The sequence below is a fragment of the Ambystoma mexicanum genome, chromosome 6p (assembly GCF_040938575.1).
Source record: "Ambystoma mexicanum isolate Mex_15411 chromosome 6p, UKY_AmexF1_1, whole genome shotgun sequence".
Classification (NCBI taxonomy): domain Eukaryota; kingdom Metazoa; phylum Chordata; class Amphibia; order Caudata; family Ambystomatidae; genus Ambystoma; species Ambystoma mexicanum.
The window spans coordinates 1471516242-1471541259 of NC_090935.1; the positions used below are offsets into that span (position 1 = coordinate 1471516242).

General features: G+C 42.2%; 1 protein-coding gene across 5 annotated transcripts in view; it reads right to left on the reverse strand.

Annotated features, from left to right (window-relative positions):
• The window catches only part of NUP54 (nucleoporin 54), a 768463-nt gene that overhangs the window by 439181 nt on the left and 304264 nt on the right, over positions 1 to 25018 (reverse strand). Inside the window, exon 3 of one of the 5 annotated variants that reach the window (XM_069626311.1) lies at positions 19737 to 19877. The exons of 3 other annotated variants lie outside the window; for them this stretch is intronic. In XM_069626311.1, coding sequence (XP_069482412.1) covers positions 19737 to 19877 — 141 coding nt within the window. Of the gene's footprint in view, positions 1 to 19715; positions 19878 to 25018 lie in introns of all 5 variants that reach the window. One more of the 5 variants, XM_069626310.1, reaches the window with a different exon arrangement.

Below are 25018 nucleotides of genomic sequence, written 5' to 3' on the forward strand. Positions count from 1 at the left end.
ACGGTATCCCGGTCGAATTCTATAAACATTATAAGTCACAGCTGCTCCCTCACTTGCTTGCCCTTTGGGAGGAGTCGGTGGAGGCCGGTGTATTTCCCCCTTCGCTCCAAGAGGCCACAATCACGGTATTACTTAAAGCTGGTAAATCCCCCTCGCAATGCGCTTCATATCGCCCGCTCTCACTCATAAATTGTGATGTCAAAATATTCGCCAAGGCTCTGGCGCTCCGGTTAGCTCCCTTTTTGCCATCTATCATCCATCCAGATCAGGCGGGCTTCATCCCAGGCCGCTCCACCTCCCTGAACCTGAGGCGACTATTTAACATAATCAACAGAATCAGCCCCGAGACACACGCAGTGGCCGCCACACTCGACATGCAGAAAGCATTTGACTCAGTCTCATGGCGGTATCTCTGGCGGGTCCTCGAGGGCTGCAAATTCGGCCCCTCCTTTCTTTTCTGGGTCAGATTGCTTTACTCGGCTGCCGTGGCTAGGGTCCGTACCGACGACCGTTGCTCCCCTCTCTTTGAGATCACCAGGGGGACGAGACAGGGGTGCCCCTTCTCTCCCCTGGTCTTTGCCATAGCAATGGAGCCCTTCACTGATATGCTCTGCCAATTCCACGCCATAGAGGCCTCCGTACCGCGGGCCAGGCGGACATAGTGTCCCTGTATGCAGATGACGCACTGTTGTTCGTACGCTCTCCTTCCATCAACTTACCCCCAATACTGGAGGACATCATTCAGTTTGGCCGGATCTCGGGCCTTAAAGTGAATTGCTCGAAATCCACTCTCTTCCCACTCACGGAATGCACCTCCCCCCCTCCTGACACCCTGGGTTTCACATGGGCTCAATCCACATTTACCTACTTGGGGATAGAGGTAACGCGTCAGCAAGCGCTGACCTTCAAGGAGAACTATCTGAAATATCTTACACACCTGACAGCTAGGATCCGGGTCTGGGACAAACTCCCAATCTCCCTCGCAGGCAGAATAGGGCTGTTGAAGATGGTGGCGTTGCCCCAGCTGCTCTACAGGTTCACTAATGTACCCTTGTGGCCGGGGGGGGGCTTCTTCCGAGAGCTGACTCGTACGGTTAATTCCTTTCTCTGGCACTCGGGTGCGGTCTGCCTAAAAATCGATACCTTGTCTACCCCCATGACTAACGGGGGCTTCTGTGCACCCGACTTTCGTAAATACTGGCTGGTATCCCAGATCCAATACACTTCCTATTGGTTTAATACAGCGGACCCTCCCCCACATGTCAGACTTGAGAAACTTGCGGTCTGTGATCGCGACATCCGCTCCTTAGTGATACAACCCGCTCCCCTGGAGCTGGACTCACAGAACCCGGTCGCCTGCACGTCCCTCGCTTTGTCGAGGATGTGGGGGCTGACTGGAACGGCTCACGCCTTCCATGGCAACCTCCCTCTTTGGAATTTCCTCCAGGGGGTCCCACGAGTTCCACCGGGCACGATTCGCCGCTGGGCTGATGCTGGCTATGAGTTGCTGCGTGATGTGTTTGACCAAGGTATATTTGTTGAATGGTCCGATCTCCCACTGCCCTCGAGGCGTGACCAGAGTGTATGGCTCCAATATTCATCCCTCTGCAGTACCCTTAAGCGTAACTACCATACGTTCCCCGCGTTACCACCTGACGACCCCGCCATCGAGGAACTCACCTCCCCCCTGCCCATGAGGGGCAAGATTTCCAGGTTATACTCTATGTTGTAATCCAGATCTGTCCCAGACTTCGTTAAACTGAAGCGCGCATGGGAGGTAGACCTTGGTGTTGAAATGACAGATGAGCGCTGGGCGCACCTATGCGAGCGTACGCTTCGTGTGTCCTTCAACTCCCGGTTTAAACTTATTCAGTTCAAAGTATTACATAGGTTCCATTACACCCCGATCAGATTGCACCGCATGTTCAGTGATCACCCTTCTAGCTGCCCTAGATGCGGTCAAGATGATGCCAACTACATTCACATGATTTGGTCATGCCCTCGCCTCTCACAGTTTTGGGAGGCAGTTTGCTCAACGGTGTCTGCTGTGCTCGACCACCCCATTGTTCCTTCCCCGGTGGTATGCCTCTTCCATGACCTCCCAGGCCTCTCCCGGAACTCCAAAAAACTAGCCGGCCTCTGCTTGCTTCTCACGATGCGATCCATCCTTCTCTACTAGCTTCGCCCCTCACCCCCCACACACGCCCAATGGCTAAGAGCGGTCACATGGGCCTCAGACTCCGAGGAAACCTGGTCCCATATGCAACCCGCCCACTCCAGACCTAGGAACATTTGGCTCAGGTTCCGCTCTTACATGTCCGATCTCAACACGACAGCGGAGGCCCCCCCCCACCAGCTCCCCTCCACGAGCTCGGATCTCCACCCCTATCATAGATCTCTGTTGCCCTCCGCATGTTGTAAATGTGCCTATTGTTAGAGTTGTTATGCGAAGCAACCTCTGCGCACCCTCATTTTGTACATTGTATTCACATTGTAACTGCCTGTCGCTGTTCGCCTGTGTTTTGCTGCCACGCTGAATAATAAAAAGAAGTTTAAAAAAAAAAAATATCCTAGACATGAGTTATCTGTCCCCAGCTTCCCATTTCAGAGAATCGCCACCATCTGCATCAGTTACTACCAAGCTACTGAGTTCAATTGGAGTTTGCTACCACATAGTAGGCTTAGTAGTCAAATTCTTTCTAATATTAGGTATTTCTGGGTTATCTTCCAAGATGGAAGACACCTTACAAAGGAGTTCTGGAATATTAAAAAGGAGCAGCCCACTGATCCTTCCCCACAGGCTGCCCAGAACACGGTCCTTTCTCAAAAGGTCCTTGTATAGCATTGGCACTCAATTTCCTACTCTCCAGTGGAACAAGTTGTTCGCCCGGATTTCTGATTCCTCAATTTTCCCTCATAACCCAAGGGATCGTTGGATCGCTCTTCTACATAATTGCTCAATATTTTAGTTTCGATGGCTTTACTCCGTATTAATAGTTCCTCTTTCACTGAAATTTTCCACAGAGATTAAGTTAACATTATTATTCTCAAGACAAGCCATAAAAGTACATTTTGAATTATGGCCATTAACTCCTTTATTGGCTGATAGAGAGGAACTCAAACTGGGAAGATGATTCCAGAGTTACCTCACAGTTAACTGATGATAAATTTACCTCAACGGCCTGTAGATAATCTTAATTCGCTACACACACAGGCGTTCCCCTCCCCTCCCGCCTCCCCATGTTCCTTCAAAGCAGTTGAGCCTACCTCAAGGCACAAACAACCAATATTCCCCACACCCTTGAGGATACTAATATCTGTCAAATGTCCAGCACTTTCTGTACAGTATACCCTTAATGGATGAAATTGTCTAATTTCAGTGCTAGAGCCTGCCTGTGGAAAGAAGCCAGTACTCTTCTGTCCCCGCCACAGGAGTAGCACTTTGAGAGGCAAGTTGTCTTAATGACAGAGGATGATTTTTGCTGCTACCGCAAGATTTTCAGCGTGGTGTCTACCCCTTTTTCAAGCCCAAGGCCGTACGGATCATTTGAAGAAGCGCCTCTTCTGCAAAATCCAAAGATAGCATGCCAACGGGAGAATTACTTTCCCTGAGGAACTGCCGATACATCATTCGCGTTGTGTATCCCTTATTAGCCCCCCGTTTGGTAATTGGGTTCTGCGAGTCCGCAGAAGGGACTTTACTAACCATCATTTGTTGTTTGTTTCTGGTCACAGCAGGTGACATTTTTACAATTCCTTATTAGTGATTAAGGAATTAATCTCAGAAACACTAATAGGCACTGATCAAAAGCCACATGGCTGAAGTAATCCAGATTTAAAGATCAAAATATATTAATGCATATACAATCTCAAGGGTAACCCTATATCATTTATCCTTCTGCATTAACACAGCCTCATTACAAGTTTGTCTCTCCGGAAACAAGGGTGCTGGTAAGCTCACCGGCACGGTTGTTTCCAGACAAGAAAACAACATGTCTGCCTGCCGTGGCCACTGTGCTCGACAGGTCTGACCCTGCCGGGCGCAGCGGCCACAGTAGGCAGACTTCACAGAAGTGAGGGCAACTTTAACAACGGTGCCGGTGCTTCCGAATCCCCACACCCATTGAGTTCTAAGGGACTCTGAGAATGGGGACTTGTATTTTACCGGCGCCTGACTTCCAGGGCCGCCAGACTTGTAATCTCCTGGTGGCACAGGGACGTCGGGCACCTGTAACATTTTAAGAGTCTGGCATCACCCTGTCGGAAGCACCGGCGGGGTTACCGCCTGACTCGTAAGGAGGCCCAATGTCTGGACAAACAAGCCGTAAATGACCAGCCCCAGCTAGTAGCATGAACAAATACCAATCTCTAGATGTTATAAGTATTTCCTATTGAGAGCTCAAAGGTCCCAAGCCCACAGTCACTCTCGTTCACATAAATTGTACACTAGACACTTAACCTATGGGGAGCTCAAAGGCAAAAAGGCCTGCAGTCATTCCCGCTGTAAACCAAATAGTTCTGTATAGTTCTGAGCAATTCTTGATCTTATTTCTGGTTTCTTTTTCTTACCCTTGTTCCTTAGAGAGGTTCAAGGTTCAAGATCTAATCCGTTAATCAAATTCCAACACGAGAAAATCACATACTGTGTGTATAATTATCTCAAGTTGGCTCCACTGAGCTTTCACATGACACGTGTATGCGAAAAAGGAAGGAACCAAGACCTAATGATTAGCGGCCGCTCACTGGCGACTTAAAGTCTGTACTTTGTCTGAAAAAGCTCAAAGAAAATAAACCCAGTGTTGCTATTTCTACGGATTACTTCTAATTATTTACATTGCACGGAAAGTACATAAAATACACCTCAGTATTGTATGGCAAGTAAGGTATGATGAAAAGCACAGATTTATAATATGTATCAGGTTATTCAGTGTGTGCCAACGTCAACATGCAGCAGTCACAAATGTTAGTATGTTGTAACAATGTTGTTACAATCCACGTATCGTTAATTACAGAGTTTTCTGATGAGGAGAATTTCCTCTACAATATTAGATGAGTTGTTGCAGTCTGGCAAGCTCCTGGAGGGAATTGCTATTCGAAAATCCGACAAAAAGGAAATGCAAACATGAATTACAGTCCCCATCTCATCGTAGAAGTTGGAGGGGTGAGAGCACAGCCGACCCGTGACCACTCACCAAACACAAAACAAACTTGTCCCCACAATACGCACACGGGCTACAGTTTATGTAGAGACTCCTCCGTCTCATTGTTAAAGGGCCCGCAAGTTCTTCACAGCAAGTTATTCCACATTAAATCAGTGGCTTCTGGCAAACTCAAACAGTATCAGGTAATACTATCCCGACCAAAAATATCGTTGTATATATGGTCGTTTGGAACCGCCATAGGCGATATTTTGGGGGGGGGAGGGGATCATTTTTATGGTTTTTGGGAGTGGGGTTTGCGGGGGTGTCCCACGCTCCTTTAAAAATAATGCAGGTGTTGTGGGGGTGTCCCCCGCAGGTTCCATGCCTTAATATCGCCGCAAAGATATGGCAATATTTTTGTATGGCGATATTTTTGCAGGTATATTAACACATGAAACCTCAAAAACAATCAACAGGAGCTCCAAAATTCCACTTCTGACCCTCCAACACAAAACACACATCCCCATACTGCTCAGTATAATGTTGCTACCTATTTGGATGGAGGGACCAGGATGCAAGATTGCCTCTATGTGAGAGACATCAAGGCAGAGGCAAGAAACAAACATAGCTGTTAAACAGCGATTTTCGTCCTTATACCACAGAATAACTGCGGGTTCCCTATAACCTTCAATTGGCTATACTTCGTATGATTCCCAAGATGTTGCAAAAAGTAGAAACGCATCAGAGAAGACAGAGGACTGACTCCTAACATCACCTTCTCTCATTGGCGGCATACTGTATATGCAGTGGTCCAGATAAGGAGCACAGTATTTTGTCCTCCTGTTTATTAAGTTGGGAGCAAAAACAGTGTTCGAGCCTCACTGTTGTATTTTTGGGCAAGTCAAAATCTAGGTCTTTTTCTGGTAATAAAAAACGTTGTAATATTATTCCCTTAAGCAATGGGAATCATATTTATGATCAACTACATTCCCATCAGGCAGAACCGGAGCAGAGATCTTTGTTGAAGGGTGATGGGTCAGAGTACCTGAGCAGTGCAGGTTAGAGGGTCAAAAGTGTGCTTTTTAAGCACATTTTTAGGGAGTAAAATAGGTAGGTACACCACTTACCTGGAGTCCAGTGCATGCCTATTAGAGAAATGGCCTCCTGGAACTGCACTACATCTGTTGGGAACCTCAATTTAGAGACAACTCTGTCCAAGTAAAAGCCCAGATAAGATTCCAAGATGGATTATTCCACATGTTTTTGCAAATCGCGTGCATAAAAAGATTTTTCGGAAAGTAAAGAGATTTTTTTTTATTTTGTTGCAACATACTCTACATGCAGTAATAACTATAAATCATGTATTTAATGTTAAGCCATTTTCAGAAGAGTTAACACAATAGTAGAGTTAATCACGTCAACATAGCAGTGCATGCAGCAACAAGGGGCAGACACCTGCAACCGATACTCCCTGTTTTTATTTGATGGGAGTATTTCTATAGTTTTAAGGAGAGGTGTGCATCATCTCTAGATGGCTAGCTCTAAGATAAAAATAGCAGGGAATAAAGGGAGAAAGGGCCAGCGATTATCAGATGGTTGAGTGGCCAATAACTGCAATGCTTCCGTTATAGTCCTGGAGTTAACTGCACACTTTGTTGGTGCCATTGCTGTGCTCCGAAATAGTTATTTTGGCATTTTCAGTTAGCATTTTTTACCCGATACGAATGGTAATAGGTGAATCCAAAAGCAGCGCACCTGCTCAAAATGTGAAGGTTATATCAAAGTAATTCTTTAGTTAAACATTTTAGCCCTTCTGCAACTGCCTAAGAGAAGTTGCCATTCACCTAGACAACCAAACAAAGATGGTATAGAAAATAATAAATTAGGCATAGTGTGCTGGGTCTATTATTCAAGAAATCTATACATACACAAATATGAAAATGTTTCAAAGTCATAAATTATTATAATTCCCAGGAGCCGACACAAACCAATTGGTGCACGTGCATGAGTTTCACCCCTGAAGGGGTTTCGGCAAGGCTAAATCAACAATAGTTTTCTAAAGTTCTTCAAACTCCAACAACAATATTAGTGAATTACACAAACATTGTATAAAAATACAACACAAATTGTTTCTCAAGAGAAATGTAGTTTATAGAAGCATAGAATGATAATTGATATTGTGTAACTCGCTGAAGTAATGGATGGGAAGATAACTACTATTGGGAAACATTAAGAATCATTCATTTAAGTTCAAGACAGAGAATTGTAGCAAATGGAGGCATTCTTGTGCTCTACGAGAGGCCACATGCACCATGGCTCTGCGGTTCTTTTATTGAGAATACAACAAAATTCCTTTATGTTTAAGTCGGTGGAGTGCTGTGACTTATTTTTCTTTCGTGGGAAACAAGTGAGCATTTTCTTGCACCGACTGCGAAGGATTGGGTAACTATATATAGATATACATTTAAACACCTATATTTTACATTTTCAGGTTGAATCCACATGGAAAGTACATGTGATTTTCACATAACACTACTAATAGGAACTTCTTTAGGATGCTCAAACAAATCTGTATTAAACAGAATTAGTTAAGACACATGTACTAGTACATAGTGATATGTAACAATAGAAATTGCGGTGGTTTTTAATTGTTCCTTTTCATTCTTTTCTGCTCCAACCCCCACCCTGCCTATTTTTTCAACAGCAGAGTAACTTGTTCAGGATCATCATTGTTAATGGATGTAGAACGGGAATCGATCATGAAATGAGTTGTATTTTCACACAATGTTTGTATGAATCTTTAAAATTGGCATTAAAGCTTGAACATTTTGAAAATTATCTTGCAGAATCATCCCTGTTCAGGCAAATCAACAATATTGTTATCAGAGTTAGAAGAACTTCAGAAAACGATTTTGTTGATTTAGCCTTGAAGAAACCCCTCCAGGGGTGAAACTAATGCACATGGACAAATTGATTTGTGTTGGCTCATAGAAATTAGATAATAAACTATATCTTTGAAAAATTTTCATATTTGATTATGTATAGATTTTCTTGACTAATAGCGCACTATGGCTAATTTAGTCTATTCTACAGCATTTATGACCTGTTGTCTCTTATAATGTGAAAGTTTATAGACAAGCTCTCCACATGTAAACTGTTAAAAAGTGTGTCTTTTAGACAGGTTGACACACACATCATAGACTAAACGTTCATTTAAAGGCTTGCAGGGCTCTGAACCATAGGTCACCATTTTAGATCACAGTGAACTTAAGAATTATGATAATAGGATAGAAAAGAGCAAAGGCATTAGAATCATTTAAGATATTTGCCAAGGGACACCAGTTGTGGCCATCAGCCCAGATTAAAGAGAAGTAGATGGTGCCATGTTTTTAGAACGTATAGAAGCAGGTTCAACATTATGTTCAGATAAAGACAATATATAAGCCAAATAAATAATAATCTGTGGGCAAATTAGAGAAATCAAAGCAACTGAGTAATACAATAACCATAATTCCAACCCCTACATTCCATCGAAATGTATAGTCCAGAAATGTGTGCGCAATTTGGAGTATTAACAATGCACTATACATATTTGGTGTCAAAGGATCATTTTAGGAAGTCAAGCAATTTAAATTGCCAAGTGCTTACCTTTAAAATAATAAAATCCACGATGAGTGACGGTAAACGTTTCACAGATAGGAATAAAATACAGATGTATTATGAAGACACAAGGAAAGAGTATCAGTTACTTGACAGGCATAATGGCTATAAAACTACAGATACCTCTTCCCACCTATATTATACACGTACAGGGATCTCCAGAAAACATGGGGCACAGGGTTTTTAAATACCAGTTACTCACCATAGAAACAATTTGTCGCTATCAGAGCTCATAACAGAGCTGCATTTGCACATTAGAAATCAAATCCAATTCTCTAGGATGCACACATGGCCATACGGCAACAAACTGTCACTTGAGTGGGAAGAGGTGGGTGGTTCAATTCAGGATAAAGAAGGGGGGGGGGCAACACTACTTGCACAATAGTACTAAACTGAATAAGTAACTAGTGAGCATTGGTACACCCAGTACCAATTCCTTCAGGCTAATGTGAAGATGTATGGGACTTATGACAGAGTTGTACAGGAAGTATTTTGGGCAAAATTTAACATGAGCACAAAGAGTGGCTCACATGAGTAACCTACAGACATCCAGAGGATCATAAAAATCTACAGAATTCACCTCATCGATAAAAGCATAAATATGGATTGGAAAGCCACATCTAAGTGTAGCGTAATAGAATGCAAGACAACTCAACTAGCAATGGATGCCTTGTAGATGCCCATGCTGGAAGATGGACTACCATAAGTCACAAATACAGTGGCTGAAGAATGCATATCCTTTGGATGGTCGAGGTAGAATATCAAAACTGCATGCAAGTCCAAGAAATGCTAGAATCCCTCGCCTTTTAAGAAAAAGTTGGACCAAAAAAAAGGTTTTCTTTTTTTCCAAAAGCATCCCAACAACCAGGTCCTTATGAAAAGCATCACACTCCACTCACTGGAGGAAAAGCCTCACTTCACCAATTGCCAAAGCAGAGAAAGTTAACCAGTAGGAAAAAAAAAAAAATATATATATATATATATATATATATATATATATATATATATATATTTATTTATTTTCACCAGTGTAAAATTTAAATACTCCTTAACTAAAGCAGAAATAACTACTTTCAGAACCCAGGGGGTCAAATTTGTAGAAGCCCTTCAAAATAGTGTCACAAATGGATTCAGTTAAAGAAAACAATTTCTTTTCAGAATGTTGGTGCATGTAGAGGGAAACAGAAGAAAGTCCTGCAGGCACACCTTGAAGAGAATGTATTTAGTGGACTGTAGAATGTTTTAATCAGGCAACATATAGTTCAGGGAATTTCTCAATCAGGCGTGCACAATTTTTATTTATTGATTAATGTTCTTATTATGACCACGCCAGATTAACTATGTCGATTTACCTACAGCCTTGCTCTCCTCTTGATACAAAAAAGATGCAAGTCTGCACAGAACGTCCATTTCTTTTAATAATCAAATAACTTCAAATGAACAAATGATACATCTTTACCATTCTCTATGAAATGCTGATGCTAATGAATACTACAATGATGAATGATCAATAGATTGGTCAATTGAATTGACCAATCTGCATTGAATATAGACTTTTTAAAAGCACTCACCTCACCATATGTACATTTGGTTTACCCATAGAGCACATTCAACAAGAGTTGAAAAGGGAGAGAGGTTTCAGGAGAAAGCTTTCATATTATGGAGAAAAATAAATTAAATTTGAGCATCCCGGCCTGTCTAAATATCTGTATTTTTAATTTATTGAAAATAAATTCCTCCTATTTCACTTAAAAGATGCATCAGTATTTTAGAAATGTTTATATGAAGACCGGGCACTTAACATTTCTGCAAGCGGGTCACGGGCAAAAGAAAAATGCTCATTTAACATGTAAATTTGCAAGGTCCCCTTTAATGGGGTTACTACTGCATTCATGTGCAATTTAAAGAATGTCGTTTATTTAACTGATTCACAAAGAGGTGGGTACCCTTTCACAAACTGGTTAAATTCTAATTTCTACCCCTTTAGTAACAGGGTGCAGCAAGATGGGTCGGCTTCCATCCACAGCCTGGTTTCTTGCCTTCTCTACTGGGCCTGTATGCTTCCTTTTCCAGTAATGAAGGCCTAGGGTTGAAGTACACTATTCTATTCTCCTTTCTGTTGTCAATATTTCTTTTCATCCCTTTCTTCCAGTTAGTCAGTCCCGTAAAATCTATGGATTTTGACTTAGGTTAAAGACTGCTCCCTTTAAAGGTGTGCATCAGTCCTTTATTTTAATTGGTCATTCTGCCTATATGTTTGGTTTGGACAGTGTTAAAAAATGCCCTAAATCATCCCCTTTGTACTCATTGTGCATATTAATGAAGAGGGAAGTCCAATGGGGGTAAAAATCTAACCAGATTCCCCTACCATTTGATGTCATGTAATCTTGGATATTTTACATTAAGCAAATACAATTTTCTAAAACATTAGGTTCCACACATGATTAAGTTACTTATTAGTTTGCCAGAATGCTTTCACTCGGATGCAAATACCAGTCTCATTCATGCACGATGTGCTAAACACAGATTTCTGATTTTTATTCTCCGATACTTTCACTCAAAGATTCTATTCCCGTCTCAGGATGAGAGGATATGTGAACCTCTGACCTACAACTTTAGTGTGCAGAAATATCTATATTAACATAATTTGCATAATTAGACAAATACCATAAAAATATTGTACATTCAGCAGATTACATTTTTCTCTTTGAAAAATACATTTTAAAAAGGTATGTTGCAATGAAACTCCCATCAAAAGATACTTTATGCAACATTCAAAGATGCATTTCTTCTTCCCATTTAACTAGTTTAACAAAATATTAAATAACATTTTTATTCCATTGTCTTGCAACAGGCCATATGTTGCCAGTCCATTGTGGCTTCAGAGCTGGGCCATTTATGACCCCGGAAAAGCCTTGTCATGGCACTATTGTCAGAAAGGTCCTCGAAACAATGCTGCGCAGAGCCAAGTATGTTGACACAGAAACTAGACTTCATGTCTCTTCAAGCGTGAATGGCATCCCTTAATGGAAAGTTTGTTTAATAAGAGATGCTGATATTTTGGGAAAGTCTAAGGGCATAAGGTTTCAGAATATATTTCTGTATTTAGTGAATGCTTGGTTAGGCCCAGTGACAAATAGAAGCTGTTAACGGGCATCATTAGCTATATTACTAAGGCTTGCTTTTCATGACAAAGAGCATTGGATGCTTTGGTGCAAGGACTGTCACAGTTTATGGCCCAGCATCACAGGGATGGTTGTGTTTCTTTTGTGAAAGCATTAAGCCAATGTTGCTTGTTTCATGTACACATCTAGCGCCCAAAGTCACTTTTCTTTTCCACGTTATATTTTTTCTTTAATCAGGGGCCTTAAAACAGTTTTGCGATCAGGGACCTGTTAATAAAGATATACAATTAGAGTCTCTATGTTTCATTGTAGAAGGCCAATTTGCAGTCCCGTAAAGAAAGCAGAAATAATGCAGGCCCCAATTCGATTAACACTTTTCTATAGAATGCTGTGCTTTTTCATCCCGGATTGATTGATCCCCATTTAATAAAGATTGTTGCATACTGAACATTTATTTTGGGTCTTTTCATTTACTGTGGACCAATCCACTTTTGTTGTAGATGGGCTGCGGACACCACATGTTTTCCTTACACGCGTTTCTTTCAAATGCTTTGCGCAGGATGCAGTTTATGCATTTCTAAATGTGGAATTTTTCATTTGCATCCTCTCCTTTTGTATAGACTTCCCTATAGGGCAACGGCCCATTGGCAAATGTGTTTTATACGACTATGCTGAGTGCTTCCGAGCAACCTTATACTAAGGACATATCAAAATTCTCCTCGGATAGCCAATTAGCCAAAGGTATTGGGGGCCAATAATGGATTAAGAGGAATGGCAGACTGTTGTTCCACCTGATTATGTGACATAAGGGAAGCCTCCTGAGCTTCGGCACAAGCTTAAGGAGCAGGGGGCGATTGAAAGCATAAACAAAATTGCCATTTACAATCCAAGAGAAAGACATCCAGTGGTAAAATGTCTCTAAAATCCATGAAGCTAATTAAGCACACAAACTTGCAAATGAAGACAAACCAATTTATATAGGTAGTTTCTGCTTCTAGAAGAGGAGGGAAGAGCGTTTTTAAGTCCATTCATGGGCCACCTTTCGGGCTGCCAAAGCTGTCCACTTAAGGGTTTGCAAAACATGCCAAATGGACAGCGGAAAGCGTTGTAGGACTCTAAAAACACCTACATACCATCTTCCAAGGAACACACAAGATTCTTCATGGTGTAAAACAGTTAATGAATGGTTTTCCCCTGGAGGGAAAGAAAAGCATTGCTTGATGGCAGGGAAAATGAACCACAACAGAAAATGATCCTCAATTCAAGGACTTTTAATTTGAAAAGCTTGTCGTGAGGGGCTAACGAATGATGGATCCTGAAATGGCTGAACAGGTCTTTCATCACTTGCTTTCAAAGAACTGAAATTCTGCTGATCTCTGCATCCAGCGGATGTAAGGGGGATAGGCATAGCACATCTTGGGAACACAACAGAAAACCCTCTTCAATCTTGAGAAGGTACCCAATGAGACCAAGGATCAAACTGCTGCCACCAATAGAGGTAAGCTACATTGGAGTTATGCGCTTTCCAAGGTGTGCAAATGACTGTATAGAGGAGGCTATTGAGGAGCTGACGTTGCTGTGAGGTTGCAGTGAAGATGAACACTTTGTAAGGAAAAAGTCATGACCCGAATGCCTGTCCAGAAGAGCCTGGACAAACAAGACAATGTAGTGTTGTGCAATGCACCCAACTAAAAAAATAAGAATTTAGGACTTGCTGGGGCCAGTCCAAGGCAGTCTCATGAACAAACAATGCTAAACGAGATAAATGTGGCCCCTTGGCACCATTTTGTTAATATCACCTTGAAGGTGAAGGGGGGGGGCCAAGTTCAGAACAAACGGAAGGACGTTGTATTGATAGTTCTATCTCCCTCGGCTAGACACCAACACTTAGGAAGGGTGTGGAAGTTAATGCTGCAGAGTTACCCTTCTGAAAGAAATGCATCTCAGGATAATTCGTCTGAAATTCTTGCTGAAACGGAACAACTTTAATATTACATTTTATATTGCACTCGTACACAAGTTACGCAGAATCTCTTTTTTCATGGTGCATAAGCAGAAGGAGACCGCATGTTCTGCTGGTCTGCCGAATGGACCTTTCACCCACATACCCAAGGGGTTGGTGGATCTCCAAAAGCAGCTCTGGTAAAACCAGATAATAGTGAAGGGAAATAAGGAGACTGCCACCTTGCTAATCAAATTATACAGATCTGTCATGAATATCCAGGCCATAGTTTAAACTTCCCTCAAATTGACTTTTGTATTTCCCTGAATACTTGGGGGGGGGGGGGGGGGGGGGGGGTAATCGTTTAGCCTTTTTTTTGCTCGCCTAGTGCAGGGTTTTGGTTTCCTCCTCTGTCCACTGGTAGACCCATCTGGCAGGTATTGTCTGTTACAGAAAACGTAGATCACTGCAGGGGATTCTGCTATGTTCTTAAAGCTTAAGGCATCAGAACTTGAAGTGGTTGGATGAACGTTTCATGGAAGTTATAGTGGGGAACTTGGCTGCCTGTGCACTATCAGAAACGTACATTTGGTAAGCTGGCAACGAATGAAAGCTTCATAGCTGTTCCCCAAAGAAATTTATTTCTGGGACTTTCTTTTAGCCTTGGTTAGCGAAGTCAGAACATCCGGGCATGCCTGCTTACACCGACCTCCAATTACATTCCAATCACTGGTTTGTTTACATGTTCAAAGGCGCATTCCAAGAAATAACATTCCTAGGCCTGTGCTCACTGATGTTAGCTTTGAACTTAACATGCATAGAAAGAGGAAATCTGAAATAACATTTGATAAACCCAGTCACAGCATTTAGATGCAGACAGAAAATAAATGTCTGTATCAGTGCTAGTTAACCAACGAATATACATCGGGACACCGCTGCACTGGAGTAAACCATGAAAATTAAACAGGAACTAAATTAAGTAATTTAGTACCTAGTAGAAATAACACCAAAACACATTTGATCCAATTACAAAGTATTGCCTTTTTCACATCACAGTATAAGGGAATTTTATTAATTATTTTAATAGTAATTCTTTCAACATGAAACTAAGAGCAACAAAATATGTGGGATGCAACGCGCAGAGTTCGATCAACAAAACATGCCAGTGTAATGTGAAGAGGACGTTAAGATCAACAAAAGAGATTGTTCTGGCCAGGAGATGGCTCAGGATTTTGATTACCAATTTTTTGTAAAACATTTTAGATCAACACCTGTAGGCAGCAGCAGTTAACTGCTTAGAAAACATTGTAGAAGTCTTTGCCAGTTTGCAGGTCTTAAGTGGTGGGAAAAAGAAAAAAAAATCCCCCCCCCCCGACCCACTTCAAAAATCTTTAAGAATTCTGCCTGCCAAATGGAAAAGTGGAAGCTGCGTTCTCCAAATTGCTTTGCCCAAGAGACCATAAAGGATGAGGTGGAGCAGGCAGCTGTCCTAGGACACAATGAGGTCCTCAGTTCAGGCCTTATGTTTTTTAACAGTCACATGCAGAAAAGTTGTGCGTTTTAGAGACTTTAGTCATCAATTGTACTAGATGGAGTTGTAAAGGAAGCATAGATTTCTGCAACGTAAGTGGTCGGATGATAAAACCATGCTGTCTCATCTAGGGGGTGGGGTTAAGCTTCATTTGACTGCTCCGGGCCAGCATGTGGTCTAAGATTAACTGAAAGAAATAATTCCTTTGCAAAAGGCACCCTTACAGATCATCAGTGGGGTCTTCAACTGGCTCTGTGCTCGAGCCACCCATCTGCTTGCCTGACTGTGCAGGGCTGAATGAGGAAAGTTTGTGGTTAATGATGAAGATAGGAGGATGAGGTAGAAGAGCAGGAAGCAATGCCAATTAAACAGTCATCTCAGGAACAAACAAGAGTGGCACGGGTGGATGGTCCAGGTGTTTATTGTAAAAGCAGTACCATAAAGGAGAGGGGGGGGGGGACACACAGAGCCTGCATTAACCTAGCCTGCAGAGCATCAATCCGATACATCATTCCAATTTCAAGATCCAAAAACAAAACTGGGTCAGGTTAGGTAGAGCTTTCAAGAGGATACTGGCCGCCCCATTCCAGAATCAACCTGCGCCACCTTTCAGTAGCTTTTGTGCTCCTCTTTGAGGTGAGAAAATGCCGCAAGAAGCTGCCATTACATTACGTTTGTCTCCTCAGAAATAAAGGTACCATTAATTTTGCCAGTGTGTGCACAGAAATTTGCCCATGAACAGGTAATTGGCTCAAGTTAGGCTAAAAAGAATTCTGCTTCAGACAATTGTTTTGTTTTTTCCATACAGAATAGTGCAGGTTTTAGTACAGAGGGTAGGTAAACAAAGGTAGACAGTAGTTGTTAACCGACTACAAGACTAAGGTGCATGTATTTGTATGGCGACGAGAGGCAGAGTTATGTGATAACTGGATGGCTTCCAACTGCCAGTTGGCTCAGAGACTGGAAGACTGGGTAGGGTGGAGTTGCTTGTAAGAGTGACAAACGGCTGTCTACCGTCCGCTGTAGAGATCTCACACGGGAGCCTGCCCATTAGGCCACTCTCTCTGAGGAAACAAGTGCGAGAACACAAATGATCTATTTAAAGCACCTTGAATTTGAGTGCTTTTGAGAGGACTGAGCAGAAGGAACCATCTATGGGAAAATGTTAAGGCTACTTGAGCTTGATGCCTCTGAGGCACATGGAGCTGGGTCACCCAATCAGCCTCACGGAAAAGCCAGATTGATGAAAAATCACTTTACTGGTTTATTGGCCAGTCTAACTCTAGAGTAAGACTTCAGAGATGGAAGGATCCAGTCTGCATGGAACAGAAAGCTGGGACAGAAGAGAAGCAAGGAGTGGGGAGCCTGTTCCTATATGAAATATAAAGAAATCCCATGCCTCAAGTGGTGTGATGGGAGGGAGGAAGGGAACAAGTGTAAGCAGAGGCAGACTAACCAGAAGTTGAGGAAACTAAGACCCATGAAAGGGGGCAGAGCCAGTTACACATCAGGCAGCGTGACATCTTAAGGACAGACATTGTATGAAGCTGCCTCTGGTAAATGTCCAGACTGTGTGCCTCCAGTGCTAAGGCTTTAAAATTTAGACGGTTGTGAAGGGTCTTGTGGGTGGGTCGGATACAAGGACCTTGCCCAACCTGGGGTAGGAGGCATTGTAGGCGTACTTCAGAACCCATTTTCCAAAAAACCAGTGTTGGCAATCCCAGGCAACCACACACAGCAGGTTTGCAGTAGGACACCACTGTGTTAAAACCCAATGTGCACTCTGAAAGAATTGGGGTTAGGGAGCACTTTGCAGTTGATCCAGGTTCAATTTGGCCATAATAGCATCTGTGGGCAGCCCCTAGTATTAGAGGGCACAACATGAAGCAGTTCTCGGTACAACTAAAGAATTTGGTAAAGGAAGACCCAGAATGGGGAAAAAAATAACTCCCAAATGTCTGGAAGAATTATCAGGAAAGAATCAATAAACTAATTAGTTACAAAAGTATGGTGGTCCAGCAGAGCACTGAATCTAAAACAGAGGGGGAAGTTTAATGAACAAAATAAAGGCAGGCACTAAGCAGACCACATGTGCTCAGGCCCTAGGTACTTTGAGAACACTGCTTGCATTACTTTAGCTGGTCACAAACATAAAATGGAGCCTAGTAGCCGAGCACCAAAGCCAACATGGGAGGCAGTATATATTTGATAAACAAAATCCAACCCTGTGTAACATACAAGGTACCAGAGCCATTTGACCAACATTTTAGTTTGAAAGCTTTTAGGAGGACATTGGCTTATTATTTTCTGTTACAACATAAATAAGGGCCATGTCATCTTGAAACCAAATAGCATTCATCTAAATTAAAAAGGTGTCGCCCTTTCAGGATTGCTTAGATTTTTCCAAGAGCACTTTGCAGTAAATTTTCCCTGCTGGCGCCTTTAAATTCAAGCCCTACATACAAGGTTGGTCTGTAGTGCTTCATAGATAAACCAGCATGAATTGCAAGAATACATATTCAAAAGTTCTCTCTCAAATTAAAAAGATTTCAATGCAACTTTGTAAAGAGGGAAGAAAATACTTGGGTGGAAAAAATGTAAGCAATAAAGCAACAAACATTAAAATGCGAAGAAAAAACCTAGATAAACAGCAGGAAAGTTAAAGAAAGAACAGTGAACAAGTCATTTTATACAGTGCAAGTCGTATCAATGCCATGATGAGCAACATTTTGGGAGAAAAAAAAAACACATTGTTGAACCATTGTTAACAGGGTGCAGGAGAACTGATGCTCATAATACAGCATGCGTTATAAGATATTCAACCATCACAGGGCAAGCAATGCATGGATACAGTTTCATGCAATGTAATAGCTAAAGCTAAATTTTTTGCAGAGTTGTTTTGTGGCAAAAGGATGCGACATTTACACAAACAGTATGACTGAAAATGAGTTGAAAATGCAGTGAAGGATACGAGGAAGACTAACGGGCAAAGGGGTAGCTTTGTTCGGTCAAAATCACATTGCATCTTGGTATATTCACGTTGAGAACACTTTGTACCATCAAAGTTACTTAAAAGAAGCAAAGAATTATATAAAAACTACTTGTGGAAAATAGAAACCCGCAGTGCCATGTCTATCATGGCAGTCATAATAAAAATACAATTAGCTTCTGTCATTCTTCTCCACATACAACCTTTCATTACTTCATTAAAAGACTAATAGTACTGCTCTTTAATACGAGCAATAAGAAATCCCCGCCAAAGTGTAAAATGCGCCCAAAATGGGCTTAAGAGCCTCATCTGAAACGTGTGATCAGACCCTTTAGCATTGCAAAACGAAAGAATAGTTTTATTATTTGCAATGAAAGGATTCAGAAATGTGTTTAAAAATAAGTAAAAAATAAGTTCCTTTAAAAACAAAATCTGCATTTAACAGGATGGCTGGCAGGGGCGGCATACCAATAAAGATGTTGCTCACTGCCAACCGTAGAGCAGTATAACGGGGAGGGAAGTCACGAAAGAACAGAGCAGCAATTTCTGAACCATTTACCAGAAATTGAGCCAACCTTAGTAAGTGCAGTGGTGGGTGGGGCAATTAAGTATACTACAGCTACAGTGTGAATCCATAAGGTGGTCCATGACAGATGAGGAACATTCATGAAGTCGGATATCATTCACATACAAATGCCAGGGCAAAGAACTATGCAAGCTTACTTGACAGCAAAGATCGCAAATATTTAACATAAAATGCAACAGTAGAATTGAATCAATGAATTTGAAAAAAGGAAAGATGAGTTTGTGCAGGTTATAAATTCAATATGATGTTTTCATAGAAGTGAAAGTGCTGAAATGGTTCCATTCCAATCAAATGATGGGATGAGGAAACGTGAATTCAACAGTCCAAGAACGAAAGAGAAAAGGGACAATGTGTCTCGTTATACTAGGACCCAGTCCTTGACATGACCAGGATTAGTATGTTGGCAGTTTAGCTTTGAATCATTTCAAGCATAACCCACAGATATTCTTGATAAATGTATTCATTTGCACAGTGAATTTTTAGAGCAAACCAAACAGACTTTTAAACAGCCAAACAAATAGCTGGATTTAAAAAATAATGTAACTGTGTTTGTAACTTGAAGTAAATGAGAGAAAGTTAGCAAAACTTAATCTTTCAGAAGATCCTTTGCATCCACGTGAATGGATAAATTCGTTTCTTCTGGTGTTCCCAGTGTGTGTGACGCGTTATTCAGTGGAGTGTTCGTGGACTGCTGCTTTTCACATCCAATGTTACACCAGGCACTCACTAAACATTATCTACCTGCATTTGCAAGACCATTACCAAAATTGAACGGTGGTGCTGCAGTAGTGGAAACACCGAAACTCCCAATGTTAAAGTTCAACGCCGGGTTCATGGTTAATCCAAAACCCCCAAAATTAAACCCACTGGCCGCAGAGTTTGCGCTTTCAAGCCCACCAAATCCTGAAGAGCGGCAAGCATAAAGAAAAGTTGGCAAGAGTTAGAAATAGTCAAGCATTTGAAAAGAAAAAGGAGACTATGACATGCAAGAGAACATAAGAGGATGGCAAATCTAGAACAAAATAAATCAGCTACGAAGCCAGAATTCAGAGACTCGTCATCGTGCACAGTATTCAACTTCAGGGTTTCCTGCCCAGCTCATGCACAGATTAATTTTTCCAACAGCCAGCATAACACTAGATTTTTGCAAACATGGATGGATTTACATTACACTTTTAAAAATACATTCAAATGGGTCCAAGCAGAGCATGTAAATAAATTAAATATCACATTAAATAGCAATGTTTTTTTCACAAGCTATAACCCTTGATAAAAGTTAGGCATTCAATGGAAGCTCCACATTTGACTTGTGAGTGAAACTGAGAAGACCAGCTTCTTTACTCCCAACAAAATAGTGTAATAATACGTTGTAGGCATATTCTGACTAACAAAAATCACATTTACAAAATGTAAGACATAGCAGCTGTTCACTGGAACTTAGTGCTGATCTGGGTAGATGAATAAGCAGCTGTGCAAAGCTCAAAATATATTACAAAATTATGAAATCTATATTCACAAGTTTGCAAATTTGTTTCACCACTTCGACCAAATACATTATTTTACATTTCACGATTATTTCCTTTAGGCCACACTTGCAATGCCATCAGAACAATGTATAGAGTCCATAGACAGCTAAAAACTATATATTTCCTCTACGCTTTGGGGGAGTATGCCATGTTAACCGGGTTATGCATCTAGCTTTTAAACGTGTTCCAAACAAATGATGTACTACAATTTGATTTGGAGAGGTTTTATTTAGTTTACACGTCTGTTTACCTGCTCATATTAAGTGAATGATATTAGCTGTGGAAGGTAGAAGCCTACAATGCAGGGTCTCCCTAAAAATCATTGACGGACCAAAAGGGAAACCCAATTTAGAGATGCGTTAACTGCTATAATCTAGTCTAGTGGATAGTTTGAAAGCATCTGTGGACCAATTTCATTTTTATTGTAAAGATCAGTCTCTTAACTTCCTATACGAGCATAGTTACATGGCACTAGCCACCTGTAATGATCTGAACTTTTTTCAGAAGACATCTTTATATATTTTTTTTTTAGCAGTACGAACGTCTCTTTATAGACACAAAGAAGGCATGCATGGATCGGACTTCCGTTCAGCACATCATTTTAGTTAATTCTGTTTTGATAGCATAAAGCCTTTAGCACAGTAAGGCCTAGGATATTCGGTTCATTCAGTGCCACAACAGTGCTCTCCGGCTCCAGAAGCCCTCCACAATCAGAATTCCATACTGAAAGCACTCTGCAGGAGTATTCTGCAATTCGGCGTCAAATCAGATATGTTCTTGCTTTAGGGCCAATGAACAAACATGACACGATTACTTGCAAGTAATCTAATTTCCCTGAATAAGAAGTGTCCACCCCACAATTGCAACAATATCACAGCAGTACTCTCCACTGTCATATCCACCCATAGGGGAGCGAGAGAGGTCTTAGGATCACAATGAGGAATAGAAGGACTCGAATAATCATGTCAAATATTAATTGGTTCCTCTTCCTTACTGGTGTACCATCTCATTGAGGATCGAATAAGCAGTTCGTGGATATTACCTGAAGACAAAGCAACCATACATACGTGTGTACCACGCAACACGTGAAACCCAGATTTATTTAAACCATGCAAAACCTGCCATTGATCCAAGATAGGAGTACAGCCCCGAAAGTAGGCCTAGGCAAACCTACATATAGTTTGCAGTGGGTGATAAACCCCAAATGCCGCCCTACAAATATCACTCATAGCCATCAATTTAAAAAGACAGGTCATAATGATGAGAAGCTCTGCACAGAACCTTTCACACATGGGACAACAGGATGAGGGCAGTTCTAATCAATTAATAGATTACATAGTTAACCTGGTCAAAAAATTGCATAAGCAAGGGAGAGGCGCCTGGGCAAACAAGGTAAAGGACGACCCAGGCAAGCCTCGAAGTCGGAAGGACCAAGTCCTAATGTAGATGAAAGTCAGAAACCACTTAAGTCCAAAAAGAAGCCTGATGAAGAAAGACCCTCTGGGACAAATTTGAGGTAAGAAAGCATACATAGAATGGTAACCAATCCTCCCAGCAGGTTTGCAGAAGAAAGCGCAACAATGGAGAGTCGCAGATGAACAAATGCTTACAGGAACAGATTCCAGAAGTTCAGCAGATAGTGAAAGCATGTCCTTAAGAACCAAAGGGAATGTCCAGAGATGAAAGGGCTAATGCATCCATAAATGAGAAAACTTTGAACCCCTTTAAGAAACGTGAGGCAAGAACCACCACTGGTTCCAAGGATAACCACACAACTCTGAAGGCCCCAATGCCTGTTAGCTTTGCCCTCAAGGAGGAGGCTGGCAGGCCTAATCAAAACACATCCTGCAGGAATCTTACTACCTGGACTGGAACAAATGAGAGCAGAGTTAAGATATGCTTTTGTCACACCAGGCGGAGGACTTCTACACAGAAACAAGAGTAGGGTGCCTACCGGGAGACAAACTTTCCTTTTCAGGCCTAACCACCAAGGAGCCAGGCCACCAACTCAAGGTATTGTAAAGTTACAAATAAGCAGCACAGCCAGCCACCTCAGAGAAAAGAAGTGAAGCATCAGGATTGGTCCACCTGGGTGTCACCAGGATCACCCATACCTTTTCCCTCCTGATGTACAGATGAACCTCCCTCCACGTTAAGAAGAAACGGGAGTGTCGAAATCAACGGAAATCTCAGTGCTTCTGTGCTCATGGCTATTGGGTCCTGTACTCTAGAGAAAATAAAATGTGCATCCATCCTCGATGTAAATGGGTCCACCAACAGAACACCCCTTCCCAGGCACCCCCAAGCCGGTTGCCAATTAACTGGAAGGAAAACTATGCCAGTGTGTGCTCTACAAATACACCAGTTATGTTAGAGTAGTTCTCTAGCCAGAGTTGAGCACGGATGAGAGAATCTTCTCAAGTGCTCTCCACCCTGGGAATTTAAAAGGCCTGGAAAGATCGAGGTAGTTTCTTCACTGAACACAGGTTCTTGCTCAATACAGAAAGCAGTTACTGGGAACTCTTATGACCACGTTGGTTTTATACACATCAACTTTCCACAGGATGTGTTGAAATTATCTTAAAAGCCAATTGCTAGCAATCCCTCCAGTGAAAGGACCTCTCCTGGCCCAAGTCATTCGAGACCTCATCAAAAAACTAGGCAACTGTTGTAGTCGACCCATCCCCACCTGACCCCAAATGGCAGAGATGGAGCCTTGTGCGCTACACAGGAGTAAGGAAGGAGGAGCTGCCTTCTGAGCAGCTTTGTTAGTCATAGCAGGTCTGTTCTTCATGTCTGGAGGGGGCTTAATCCACACATTCTGCTCCTCGTAGAAAGCCTTACAGGATTGAGGGGAGGATTGTGACTAGTATCAATAGCCCTTCATGTGGGGAGGGCCATTTAGCTTTATTGTGATGGACAATTGCTCTCCTGCCCCTAGCTTCACCAGTTCAACAAGCTTTGACCTGAATAGCTGGAGGGAATAGAAGCTGTGTTAGCATGGCCTTCTGGTAGGCACCTAACCAAGCCAGAAGCATCTCCTGGCCAATAGCAAAGACACAAACTATTACTCTGGATGACTAATCAAATCAAGGAGATGCCAGATACTAACATGATCTTCTCTGGAATCTTCAGGACATCAGCACAATCCGCCCCCTCTTCCAGAAAAGCAATAAACGCTTGAAAACCTTTGAGCAAGGATTGTGCTGTGCATGCAGCATATACAGTAGCTCTCATTGCAAATTTAGAGGGCCCTAGGCACCCTCTCCAGAGGTGGTTCAACCTTCTGTGTCACATGGCTAGCCAATGCAGCATCCTTGGTGGCCACAGGCCTATGTCCAGCAAAGTGGAGAAGGAAGGAATATCCCTTCAGGGATTCCAGGAATTGCATCTAACCTCTAGAGCAGGTAGCGTCTGGACCAACCTTGTTACTAGCAACCTTTTTCGATTCCCTCTAGTCCTTGGATACAATGTTAAACACCCACTAGAGGATTGGCAGACCTGAGGCCATCACAGGTTCATATCTTCGACACACTGATTGATGGTGGAAGAAAACCTGCCCGCCTCGATGGGAGGTGTAAAATAGAAAATAAACCACAAAGTCCCGCAATCCCAGGTTATGTAGAAGATGAGATGCTACTTCATCCACACAAATGTTGCTTAAAAATTCCCTAGCCAGGTCTCAGTCAGGATCATCATCTGGGTGAAACTGTGTGTGAGGGAGGAGTGGACATTTGAGCCCAGCATCTTTGGCTGTTTTCCAAGTTTCCACGAACATGCACTTTAATTCAGCCAAAGAAATGCCACTGTACAGGTCTAAGAATTTCAGCTGCCCTAGTGACAAATTGTAGCCAACACAGAGTGTGGAAGGCGTACCTCAGAGAGATTAGACTGATCCAAATGCTCACATCTGTGGCATTGTTTTTCCCTGTGAGGTTACGGGGCGCCCGGAGGAGGGTGGAAGGGTGAGAGGGGTTGAAGGATTGTCTGATGTGGAAGTAGGTCGGTTCCTGCCTAGCTTAGATTCCTCTTTATGTACACACTCAATAGCATCAGAGATTAACTTGCACCAAATACTGCTTAAAGTAGTTGAACATATTTCTAGGTATTCCGGACACTCTGCCCATCAGACATGCTTGGTAGAAGATCAGCATCCACTGTATGGCTCGAGAACAGAAATCGCTACCCAATGCTGTATGTACCAAACATGCTAAGCAGAATGTAGTGAAGGGACCCACAGATGTTGGCATTATGAAGAAGTGACAATGCTACGCCCGTCAAGCAGGGCGACTTATGCAAGACTTGGACAGTTATCTGGCATAGGCCAGCAAAAGAACAGGCCAAGAAGCCAGCCTATAACTGAAAAAAGAAAATGCTATAGAATACTTAGCAGAAAGACGGATAAAAAAAAATGTTTAGATGCAGCACAGAGCCCATCTGGACTAGACACCACATTGAGATAATACTGGGCAGAGGAAGAGGAGCAAGGAGAAAATATGAATGAACCAGTTTTCTGAG